The 13094-nt window shown below is 43.0% G+C and overlaps 1 protein-coding gene across 1 annotated transcript; it reads right to left on the bottom strand.

The window, feature by feature from the left end:
• Positions 1–9473: 9473 nt before the first annotated feature.
• LOC120470605 (olfactory receptor 6N1-like) lies at positions 9474–10618 on the bottom strand. Its single transcript, XM_039660185.2, has one exon. The coding sequence runs from the start codon at positions 10616–10618 to the stop codon at positions 9701–9703; it is 918 nt and encodes a 305-aa protein (XP_039516119.1). The 3' UTR covers positions 9474–9700.
• Positions 10619–13094: the final 2476 nt, after the last annotated feature.

Here is a 13094-nt window from a genome sequence, read left to right as displayed (position 1 = left end):
GGCTTGTATGGAACCTTCTGCAATGTCCCGAGTACTTAAGGCTGATGATTGATTTTTGGGGGTGGCAAACCCAAATCCTTTCTACCGGACATGCATGAAGAGGTCACGAGATCGTGGGAGTCTCCTTTGACTCCGCGACTGATCAGTGGCCTCTTCCGCCTTCTCTGCCCTCGCAGAGGCCGCGTAGAGTGAAAACAGAGATTGTGTTAAAGATATAAAAGATTGGATGATGCGTAACTTTCTTTTATTAAATCCAGACCAGAGAGAGGTAATACTTATCGGTTCTAAAAACCATCCACAAAACCTTTCGCAGCGCGACTTTATCATATTAGGATGCCCTATTACTTTATCCGCTGCAGTAAAAGACCTGGGTGTTACATTAGACTGCAACCTTTTGCAAAAGCATATTTCATATGTTGCAAAAACAGCCTTTTTCCACCTTAGAAACATCGCTAAGCTACGTAACATGCTATCTGTCTCTGATGCAGAAAAGTTATTTCATGCATTCATGACCTCGAGACTAGATTACTGTAATGCTTAATTAGCTGGTTGTCCTGCATCCTCAATAAGAAAGCTACAGTTAGTCCAAAATGCAGAGTTCTTACTAGGTCAAGAAAATATGATCATATAACACCGATTCTATCATCACTTCATTGGTTACCTATAAAGTTCCGTATTAATTACAAGGTATTGCTTTTGACTTATAAAGCTCTAAATGGTTTAGCTCCAGTCTATTTAACGGATCTTCTATCGCCCTACAATCCATCACGCTCTTTAAGATCACTAAATTCGAGGCATCTGGTCGTTCATAGGATATCCAGATCCACCAAAGGAGGGAGAGCATTTTCACATTTAGCTCCGAAGCTCTGGAATAGCCTTCCTGATATTGTTTGTTGCTCAGACTCGCTCTCCCAGTTTAAAGATAGACTAAAGACGCATTTATTTAGCCAGGCATTCATATAAATTTTTTATCTTACAGTTACTGTAAATTTGGCCTCTAGTTCATAAACGCCAGAGGAGAACTGGCCCCCGACTGAGCCTGGGTTCTCCCAAGGTTTTTTTTTTCTCCATTGGGTCATCTGATGGAGTTTTAGGACACCATCGGGTCACTTGATGGAGTTTTTCGGTTCCTTGCCACTGTTGCCTTTGGCTTGCTCGGTTGGGGATATTCAAATTAAATGACCCATCATTGATCAGCTCCACCAAACTTGATTGTCTTTTTTCCATGAATAAACAAACACTGTTAAGTTGTCTTGATTGATATTGTAAAGCAGCTTTGATACAATCTGTAAACAATCGGCAAACAAACAACAAGTTTAATCAAATAAAACAAATACAAAATGTAAGCATAAGCTAGCAGCCCCTTGTGGACGACTGCAGGCCACACAAAACACAACATAAAATTCAGGCCTGGCCTCTCTCGGTCTCCACTGTCTTTGCTCCTCCTTTATTCCTCCGCTCCTCCGTGAGAGAAATGAGACTGGTGCGTCTTACAGGTGTGGCCACTGGCCTAGCGCCGCTCTCTCATGTCCCTCGGCTCATCCTGCTCGCCACAATTACAAAGCAGAGATCAGCCTGCCGTAAATGACGAGTCTGAGCCTCCAGAGAGGACAGGAGAGGATATCGCCCCGGAGCCTGTGCCCCTGTGCATGACAACGTGCATTACAGAGGGAGAGTTAGTGGAACATGTGGGCTAGCTGGAAGGAAAGCGTCCTAATCCTGCCTTTCCTGTAACCCGTCTGGTTCCACCCACCCCTGACTCTCCTTTAAACTTTTTGGTTCCGCCGAGCCCTGATTCTCCAGTTCAGCCACATGTAATTTATTAATCCTCCCAACCTCCCTCTCCCACCTCTTCTGACAGTCAGTTCCTCAGCCCCTCGACATCTTATCATACACCAGTTTTTGAGGAACTGCCTCAGAGCTACAGTCCTCCAGCTCTGCCTAGCCCAAAGGATCCCCTGGCTTCAACTCCAGCCTGTATCCATTGCTCCACCTCGGCCTTTCAACCCATCGTCTCTGCCTTGGCTCCTTCCTTACTTGGCTCCATCGGAAACCATTGTTCTGATGGCTCCACCGTGCTCCCATGTCCCACCGGCTCCGCTTTGGTCAAACATTGTTCTGCCTGCACCTTCAGCTCCATCTGGCTCATTCTTCCCACCTGGCTCCACCTTCTTCCTGGCCCAGGATCGCCACTGATCCACAGTCCAGGCATGCCATGATTCTAGTCCAGTTCCCCTTTATAGGCCTGGCCCTCCATCCCTCCTCCATACCTTCATTTTTCCATCCTCTAGGACTGTACACTGCACACAGTCCTTTGTTCTTTTGATTTCGTGGTGGATGTTCACTAACAATAAGTCAGTTCAAGGCTTCTTGTTTTTTTTTTGTGTGTGTTTTTTTTGTGTGTTTTTTAGATTTATTCATCTTATTCATTCAGGTCCTGTTTCCTGGTTTGTCTTGTGATTCCCTTGTCTTCATGTGATCCTGCCAAGTGCCTCCTTGTTTCATGTGTTATTTTCTCATTGGTTGGTCTAGTCATGTGTCCCCTGTTTTAATTTGATGTGCATGTTTCATGTTTGATTGTGCACAGGTTTTCCTTGTTGGAGATAGTGTGGTAGATTTTTCCCTATACCTAACTCCTATTTCTAACTTTGGTCTCGTATACAATTGATATCCCTGAACGTCTACAGTCTGCGTTTAGTCTATCTGGGTCTTTACTACAATCAAGTATTTTTCCCTATACCTAACTCCTATTTCTAACTTTGGTCTCGTATACAATTGATATCCCTGAATGTCTACAGTCTGCGTTTAGTCTATCTGGGTCTTTACTACAATCAAGTAAGAAACAAACAGACTTCAGCAAATGTTTTCTAAATGCTTTAATCACGGCTGAGAGAGTCCTCGACATTTCCTCTGAGAACTTCCCTCAAGAAAAAGCAGGCTGGAGGATCTCAGACAAAGATTAAGGTAAGTTTAACCGATTCGCATCGGTGCATCAGCATAAAAGCTAATGATGGGATGCAATGATTTAAATAAGTGTGCATCGGATTCAAGTTGGCAGTTGTATCGCGATGCATTTTTTCTAACATCTGCATCGGTAATAAAAAAAAAGATTTCATATATAAGTGGCGAGGGGGGCATGGCTTTCGCAAATTCTGTGGTTAGAGAGGAGTCAATAAGCTGTGCGGTGAGTAAGTGGGTCAAGTGCAGATGATGAACACCTGTGTCTGATTGCAGTGATTGGCGTGGAGAGATGGATATAAGCCGCGCAGATTGAGAGTCCGGGTAAGAGAGAAAGGACTGGGACTTGTGCAGCGATCGAGAGGAAAGAGTGCTGGAGAAAGCAACGAGAGCTGAATCAGCGTGGAAAGAGTTTGATTGAAGTTGTGCTGTGCTGTAGAGAAACTACTGTGAATGCGCTTTGTGCGCGCCTTTTGTTTTGTTTGATTCTGAGTTAATAAAGTCTGTACAAGTCCCATTATCGCCGACCATGTGTTCTTTTTCCTCGCCCACAAACAAACTTATATATATGCTGCAATATAATTATAAGTAGATGCGCAATACTTTTACTAATTAGAAAGTGACCAATCATTTGTGACCAATATTTTATTATGTAACTGATTCGTTCACGCCGAACGCAAATAGAGCGTCTGTAACGAGTGATTTCCATGTTAAGTCATTGTAAAGACGCGTTGACACGGGTCTGGAGGTCCTGCAGCGTGAGACTCGTTTAACACAGTGCGATTTCGCCTAATTCGTGCTTCCAATTCGACTAGATTGAGGTCTCCTTTCTGAACTGTTACTCAAGCGCCTTCTCTCCTCGCGACTGCTCTACCCTATCTAACGACCAATTCGTACGAATTTGTACGAGTGATTCAAAAGTGGCTAATTCGTACTAATTCATACGACCTCACTCGTACAAATTTTTACAATTTGTCTAAACCCACGTGACGGTTATGTTTAGGGGCGGGGTCAGGGGTAGGTCATTCGTACAAATTCATACGAATTGGCTAATTCGTAAAATATGTACGATTTAGCAAAATCGTACTAATTCGTACGACTGAGGTCGTACGAATTGTTACGAATTAGCCACCTCGTAAAATTCATAACAATTCCCGTGATATCGGGTTGGACTGGTGCAGCTGCTACGTGAATATGTCGAATGTCTTTAAACGATAGGGTATATCGCAGCCACCACACTTGGCTGGAGTTACGTCCTGCTCCTTATGTGGGTGGCTAGCATTGAAGCCGCTTCCTTCAGACGTCTTCCCCTGAGGGCAGAGCTGAATGGTTCAGACCTGTCGACTTCACTGGGTTTTCAAGTGGGCACCCCACTTCACCGGTGTTTCATCAACTAGCCCACGACACCTCCATGAGGCTTGACAGCAGAGCCAGCGTCCTGGAACTGCTCCCTCGGTCATTCAGGACTATACCACACCGCTCTGACCCCCGCCCTCTCTGCCAGCCTGGTTTAGCCACCGCTCGCTCCTCTTCAACCACAGCCATCTGGATGCTGTTTCTGCCTGCTCTGCTATCTTGTTCACTAGGTTCTTGCGGGCTGCCCCTCTAACCCCAAGCGTCCCCAATGCTCTCCAAAGTGACTGTCCTGGGAATCCCCTGCAACCCACCTCTACCGGTAGATTCCAGGCTCTCCAACCCCTCTGCTGGCTCTCCGTGATGAGGGACTGATACTTCCCTAACTTGCGTTCATGTGCTTCCTCAATCCTTTCCTCCCAGGGTACTGTCAGCTCTATTAGGGCCACCTGTCTTGTTGCCTGGGACCAGACCACGATGTCTGGTCGGAGGCTGGTCACGGCAATTTCCTCTGGGAACTTGAGTTGCCTCCCCAGATCAACTCTCATTTCCCAGTCCTCTGCTGTACCAAGGATCCCTAAACATCGGTCCTCCTTGCCTGCCTTCTCCCCAGGCCTGAGGAAGCAAATGAAGCGGGGACCTCTATCCCTTGGTTCTTTTCCGCTTCCTCTCCTTTTCCAGTCCCTCTGCCAGCTGTGAGAGCACCTGATCATGGCGCCACCTGAACCTCCCTTCAGTCAGGCCTGCCCGACAGGACGACAGAATGTGCTCCAGGTTTGCCGGTCTCTTGCACAGCGCACAGGAGGGATCCTCTGTCAGTCTCCATCTTTGAAGGTTTGTTGGTGTTGGCAGGACATCATACACAGAGCTAAGGAGGAACTTTATTCGATGCCCCTCCATGTTCCAGATGTCCTTCCAACTGATGGCTCTTCCTCGAACACTTCCCCACCTAGTCCAGCTGCCTTGTTGTTTCATGGCTACTGCCCTGGCTTGTCTACTCTCTTCCTCCACAGCCCGAATCTCCTTCTGCACCATCTCTTTCCGGTCCTTTGCCTTTGCCTCATTCCAGCTTGCTCGGGTGATGACTCCCAGGCCCAGTCTCCCCTGGGTCACCGGGCCCATGATATCTGCATGCTTTAAGCGCTCTTCCGCTTCCCTCAGAGCTCCGCTGGCTTTCCACTTCCGCCCCGTTTTCACTACGATGTTGGCCTGTCGCACAGCCTGATCGTTGCTGTCGCGCAACATCATCGCCAACCGAACTTTGGCTGTCTTAAATTCCTCCACGACTGATGTAATTGGCAATTGCAACTTGCTCCCTGAGCTGTATAGCCCTATAGAGCAAAAACTTTTGGGGACAGACAGCCACCTCCTGAGGAAGTTATTAATTTTCCTTTCCAAACCAAGGGGACCTCATAGACAAGCAGTGGCCACAGGAGCCTTGGAAGGATGCCGTGTTGGTAGCCCCATACCTTGTACTTGCCGGGCAGGCCGCTCCTCTCCAGGGTCTTCAGCCATTCTTCTGCTTGGTTGAGCATCTCCTTCACGCTTGCTTTGTCAGTCAGGTCAGCTCTGTACCACCTCCCTAAGCTCTTTACTGGCTTCTCTGAAACTGTTGGAATGGTATCTTCACCGATCTTAAACCGGAAACGATCCTGCACACGGCCCCGCTTCAATACCAAGCTTCTCGATTTTGAGGGTTTGAACTCCATCCTAGCTGCTGTGGCGAGCTCTACCAAATCTTCCAAGATCCATCTGCCCTCCGGGACTGACCTTGCAGTTATTGTCAGGTCGTCCATAAAGGCCCTAACTGGGACCTGTTGGACTCCACTTGACAGCACAGCTCCCCGTCTTGGCTTTTCCACTGATTTGTCGAGGAGATTCATCGCTGCTGCGAACAGAATCACAGAGATGGTACATCCGGTCACAATTCCGACCTCCAATCTCTGCCAGTTGGTAGTGAAGTCACCGGAGGTGAAGCGCATCTTGAAGTGCCCAAAGTAGTTCTGGAGGAGCATCCGAACCTTCTGGGGGACGTGATAGGCTCTGAGTGTGTGATCGACCAACTTGTGTGGTACTGTGCCATAAGCATTCGTTAGGTCAAGCCACAGGACTGCTAGATCTCCCTGGTTCCTTTTTGCGTCCTCGATGATCTTAGAGATGACACTGTTGTGCTCGATGCAACCAGGGACTCCAGGTACTCCGCCTTTCTGTACAGAGGTGTCAATGTACTTGTTATTAATCAAGAACTGGGTCAGCCTCTTCGCCAAGATTCCGAAGAACAACTTCCCCTCCACATTCAACAGCGAGATTGTGCGGAAGTCTTTCAAGCTAGAAGAGTCCTCCTGCTTGGGGATGAAGCAGCCCTCAGCAATAAGAAAACTGTCTGGCAGATGGTTCATACTACCTTCAGTAGCTTCCACAGACGTCTCCTCAGCCTCTCACAGTTCTTATAAACTTTGTATGAAATTCCATTCGGCCCCGGTGCAGATCTTCCCCTTGCCTTTTGGAGGAAGTCATTGACTTCCTGCCATCTGGGCTCTCTATCATCAAAGGAGATGGTCGGCTCCTCTGGGCTGTACAGCTTTCCTTCCATGTCGAGTTCTTCCTCTCGCCTTGGGTCACTGTGCACTTTACGGAGGTGCTCTTCTACCTCCTCCTTTGGGGCCTTTAGCACTCCTGATCTTTTTGCTCCAAGGAGCCCTGACATGTACTTGAAGGGGTTTTTTGTGAACTTGACCCTCTCCTTTTCCCGCCTCCTTCTATCCCTTCGCTGGCACTCTGCTCGGCGCAAGATCTTTATGCGCTCCCTAACATTATCTCGCATCTCTTTAATAGCCGGTTTTTCGTCCTCGAGAGCCTGCCTAAAAATCTTCCTCAGTCTTCTCAAGTCGGCTCTGAGTTTTGCAATTTCCCTTGAGCGCCTGTTCTCTCCAGCATGCTGCGGACCTTTGGTCTGTCTGTGCTCTGTCCCAAAACGCTCTACTCCCATATTCCAGATAATAGTGGACATTGCCTTTATCTTCCTGCAAATGTCACCGGCGAGGACAGACTCTAGGACTTGATCTATCTCCCTGTCAAAAGACTCCCAGTCTTTCCTGGCTGCTGCTGTTGGCCACCGTACTCATTTTTTCCTCTCTTCCTCTCCCTTAATGACCCGAACTTGCTGACCTGTTTCCTGGCTGGCTTGCCTCTCTTGATGTTGCTTGTCGTTTGATTCATTGTTGGTATTTGAGGGAAAGCTGACTCCTTTGTTGCGTGCCTGGAGATTCTGGGTGCTATGGTCGGACACCTGACCCTGCCTCTCCTCCGTCTCATCAGGTTGCCCTGTGCGTTGCACACAACTGTGTCGTAAGCATCCCATCCTACCCTGGTGAATCTTTAGACCCCTATCGCCTTTGCAGACTTTTCCACACCTACAGACCCTAGTTGTTCCATTGTTCTGAACCGTTGTCCTTTGATCGTCATCCGTGGTCATCTCAGTTGTCTGTCCTGTAGGTCGTTCATCCTCCCCTGCTCTCGCACGACCTTGGGGGTATCTTACAATAAACTTTTCCATAGCGTCTTAAGTTGGGTTCCTCCTCACGAAGGACGTGCTTTGGCTTGCCAAGCCTTGGCACCCCGTTTCTGGTCTTCCCCAGATGCCAGCAGTCTCTCCCCGCTGTCACCACTCTTCCGTGGTTGCCAACTAGTCTTTCCTAGTGGCCACTTTCCTAGTGGTTTCCTAGTGGTCAATATGACGTATCACAAAACTATGGCGTGTCCTGAGAGTCCAAGTTCATTAAGATCTGGTTTACAACAGCCTGTCACTGCCAATAATAGTTTTCATGGATATTTTTACATCTGAATTATGAAAGACCTGTTTGTGAAATGGTTTCTTTTTATTGTTTATTGTTTAAGTTAAAACAGCACCTGCTTTTATGTAATTTTTTGGTTTTGTGAAAAAATATGAAAGAACCATGCATTAAAAGTCAGATGTCACTTAAGCTTTTTCATGATTTGCTGTATGTCTGAATAAAATAAATAAAAGTTAACTATCTATACCATATTGAATTGCATAGCATTATATTTTTCTCCATTGCATCGTATATTACATTAAATCGCATTGAATCGAATCCGGATCGCACCACATCGTAAGAGTAGTGAATCACATTACATCGTATTGGTAGCTGCTTATATGTATCTTTAATGTATCGTATCGCTAGCTATGCATCGAGAATGTGTATCGCATCGGCCTCAGCTATGGAGATACACATCCCTATTGTGTATAAATAGCCCTCATGTTACCATTGTCGTGTGTCTAGCATTGTTCATGTAACCCATTGTTTGTGAGTTTGTTTAAGTTTAGTTCATCCTTCAAGTCGTCATATCATGTTTGGCTCTGTCAAGTCTTTTGTTAATTTCATGTTTTGTCTATGTTTATGTTAATAAACTGCACACAAGCTGGTTCTTAAAGCTGGCCTCTAGTGGACTTCTATGACATCTGTCTGTGAGAAAAGGAAAATAATACACAAAAAGTTGTTGGCTATACAGCAGCTCTAGAAAAAAAAATGTCACTGTCCAGCCTAAGTTAATTTATCTATACAGCAGCTCTGGAGAAAACAGTGATGTCATCGTCCAGCTCAGTACAGTTAATACACAATGGTGTCAATGCAGGGAGATTAATAATATTGTTAAATATTTGGTGTCCCCAAGCAAGCCAGAAGTGATGACAGATATAATAAAGATAATCAATAACCAGCAAAATCTAAGCCTGCTTTCCAGAGTTTTTCTGGCTTAGTCTTTGTAAGCTGGTTAGAACAGAATAATGTTATTATTCTATAGTATGGAAACACCTTTTTTTTCTATTAAAAATGGATATAACTGTTTTTTAACACAAGTTGTATTTATTTGATATAAAGTATGTAGACAGCTATTGTTTGTACCTCTCAAAACTGATTTCTGAATTCTTATAATAACAAAGCCAGGTTGAGTCTGATAGTATAATACATTACATGCAGGACAAAATATTGAAATTATATACCAGTTTAAAAAATATACAAATATGTTTTTTAAACAGATAATACAATTATAAAACACTAATAGCATTTTAAAAAGCATTTACAGTATCTTATATTCTATATATAAAGTTATTAATCTGAGAATACAATATAGATTGACACCTTCATTCTTTCAGTTAAGGAAGTTATGCCCTGACTGTGTTTCTGACACCCTTTTTTACAAACATTTAATAATTGAGGAGGTAATTTAAAGGAAATCTGTATAGAATTCAGAGAGGTGAAATGATCACATTTAGCAATAAAAACTAAAAGGGAAGTGACAGCTTTATTGAACAATTATCTAAAAAAAAAAATTCTAACTTGTTTTAGTACAACAAAAAAAACAAGGCAGTCTATTTTGAGGCTTTAATTACACGTCGGATTTGTTTGCGGATATCAGGAAAGTTTAGACCATAAACAATAGGGTTTACAAAGGGTGGTATTACAATAAAATCAAGTGAAAGGACAACAGTCAGCGCTATTGGAAGTTCTCCATTCATATATCGACTCAAAGAGATCTCACAAAAAATAGCAATAGAGTAATTTAAAAGGATCACCATGTGTGGAATACATGTTTTATATGCTTTGTTCCTGAACTCTCGTGTGTTTCTTTGACAAATTATAATAATTCTGACATATGTATAGAAAATAAAACCCAAAGGGAAAAAAATTGTTGTGATTGTTAAAATTAGGCCGTAAACATTCATAATAGTATAATTTGTACATGAGAGTTTGACAATTTCATAGTTGTGGCAGTACACCTTTAGCAATTTGTTACCACAGATTGTCAACCTTGCAGTTATCAGACTACCAATACCAACAAAAGTAATTGGATAAAGCCATGCTATAACTATTAGAAAAGTTAGAAACCGTTTGGTAATTATATTGTTGTAATGCAAAGGTTTACTGATTGCAACAAACCTATCAAATGCCATTAGCGTCAACATTGTAAGCTCAGAAGCTGCATATGAGTAAATGACAAAACTTTGTATGAGACATGCTTCAACAGAGATTTTGTGTGTATCATAGAGCAGATCTGTCAATAACCTTGGGAAAAAGCCAGCTGTACCATATAGAGAAATGATGGACAAACATGACATCAAAATGTACATGGGCTGGTGCAATGTCTTGTCCAAAAATATTACAAGAATAATAAGAACATTTAAGAAAATGACAGCACAGTAAAAAATAAACGCCAAAGTGAAGAAAACATATTTTATGCTCCCAAGATTTTCAAACAACATTAAGTCTAAATATGTTCCATTTTCCATTTTTTTGTTTTTTCACACAATAAAAGTTAGATTAGAAATATCTTTAAATACTCTGAAATGACCACCCTTGCATCTTCATTTAAAATTGCAGGTAATGAACTCTATCTGTGTTCTGATTTAGTTTGACTGTAAAGTCACCAGTGCATAGTGTTTTTATAGTATCTAACACGTCTCAGGAGGCCTGTTGTGGCCTCTGAAGTTTGATTTCACTGGAAACAAATAAAATAGAGCATATAAATTAAGCACAATTCTGCCTCTAGTTCTTTCTAAACTTTCCACTGCAAATAATAATTATTAACTATTTTATCACCAGCATTTTTTATCATTTACACAAAGCTTTCATGGCCCCCAGAATATTTTGTTTAATAATTATCTGAACACATGCAATATGTCAAGTTCAAGTCAATACCTTTATTTTTTACCCTCAAGGATTGAAACCAACAAACAAAGGAGAACGTAATAGACTCAATAAAGAACGATAAAACAAAGTCATCAAAGTAGAGTCAACCTGGAATTTAGATCTTCTTTTTTTTTTTAAGACAAAAAAGACGCTGCTGGCTTTTCTTATAAATTGAGTCAGTATTTTTCTTAAATGTCAACTTGTTATCAAGAAAAGTGCCAAAGTATTTATAAGACTCTACCGATTCGACTGTCTTGCCATCAATCACTGTGATGTCAGGGGAAGGCTGAACACGTCTAAAATCAATGCACATGTCCTTGTCCTTTGTAAAATTTAACGATAAAAAAGATTCCTGACACCATTTAAAAAAAATAATCAATCACAGGACCATGCGAAGTTTCAGTACTATTCATCAGGCTCACTATAACTGTGTCATCCGCAAACTTCAATATATGGCGGTTTTTTAAAATGCTACGACAGTCATTTGTGTACAATATGCACAGCAAATGAGAAAGAACGCTCCCTTGTGGTGAGCCAGTAGATGTTACAGATAGATACGAAAATTGGCCATTTACTCTGACTCTTTGTGTTCTGCCTGTAAGAAAGTCCAAAATCGAACCAACAATACTACCCTCCAGACCATAGTTATCTCTAGTAGATTAGGCTGAATAGTGTTGAAGGCAGATGAAAAATCCACAAACATCAATCTGACATGATTGTTTGGACTATCAAGGTGCTTGCAGATGTAATTCAACAAAGTTATGGTGGCATCCTGAACCCATCTCTTAGTCCAGTACGTGAACTTCAGGGGGTCCATCAGGTGTTCAGTGATTTTCAACAGTTCGATCAGTTTTTCCAGTGACTTCATAACTAATGAGGTCAACGCTATAGGCCTAAAATCATTTGATGATTTGGGATGTTTAGATTTGCCAACAGGGACTACAATAGACTGTTTCTACAGATTAGGCACCGTCTGCTAAGAAAAGGATAAATTAAAAATATATAAAATCGGGCCTAATTGTTCAGCACAATTGGAGAGTAATCGACTACTAATATTATCTTGACCAGCACTTGTTCTTATTTTACAGTGTTTAAAAGTTAACAACAGAATATTCATCAAAAAGAGAAGCCTGTTTTGATTCCTGCTGTATTTCTCAGCGTCATTATTTCATTATTATTCATTTATGTACGCACATACAGGCTGTACTCAACCTCCGCATGATTTCCCGGTAGTCGTGGACGTTCTGTCGGTGCGAAACGGGATCCCAACCCCGTCTATAACTAAGTCACCGTCAGCGTCCCTTTTCCCAAGGTCTCTGAAAAAGCCAGGATACAGGCACCTTTGAATGCATGTTGATGGTGAACAAGAACCTGGAGTTCGTCAGTTTTATTACAGAGAGAACAGGCGTTGGACAGGATAATTGAGGGCAGGGGAATCCAAGACGGATGTTACCGTCTCATACGATCTCACACCCCGCTTCTTCCTCGCCTCCTTGGCCTCCTTTCCAGAGTTCCGAAGCGTTCGCTTTCCCGAGACTGGCCAATTCCTCCAGATCAGGTATGATCAAGTCCACTGGTGGTCCGCTGATCACAGATTTTTCAAATATTAGCAGATAATCTTTGGAGTATTGAATCGGCCAGAGTGAACCCAGGTGCCATACGGACGGCAAAAAAAGGAACAAAGTCGGATCCATGTCGTTTTTACACGCTTTGACAAGCCGTAGTAGATATTTGGTCAGTACAAAAAACTAACAAACTGAAACAAACTCACAAAAAATCACAAAAAAACCCCAAAAACTCTGACAAACCAATCGGACATGCTTTCCACTGCAGCCGGTCGCTGCGTACGCATTCGCCCAAACCAAGTCACCTTCAAGTCACCTTCATTTATATAGCCCTTGTAACAATATAGATTGTTTCTCAGCTTTACCGTGATAATGGGAAATTAAAGTAACTTAGAAGAGATTGTTTTGGCTTTACAGCAGCTTTAGAATAAAGTTATTTTCAAGTTAGTTTTGATCGATTTGCTTCCGTTGCCACAATATTTTCCCTTTCGTTGTCACTCCAAGTTTAGCC

The sequence above is a fragment of the Pimephales promelas genome, chromosome 16, assembly GCF_988280905.1.
Source record: "Pimephales promelas chromosome 16, fPimPro1.hap1.1, whole genome shotgun sequence".
NCBI classification, from domain to species: Eukaryota; Metazoa; Chordata; class Actinopteri; order Cypriniformes; family Leuciscidae; genus Pimephales; species Pimephales promelas.
Note: the sequence above shows the minus strand (reverse complement) of the source record. Positions and strands in the feature narration are given on the sequence as shown.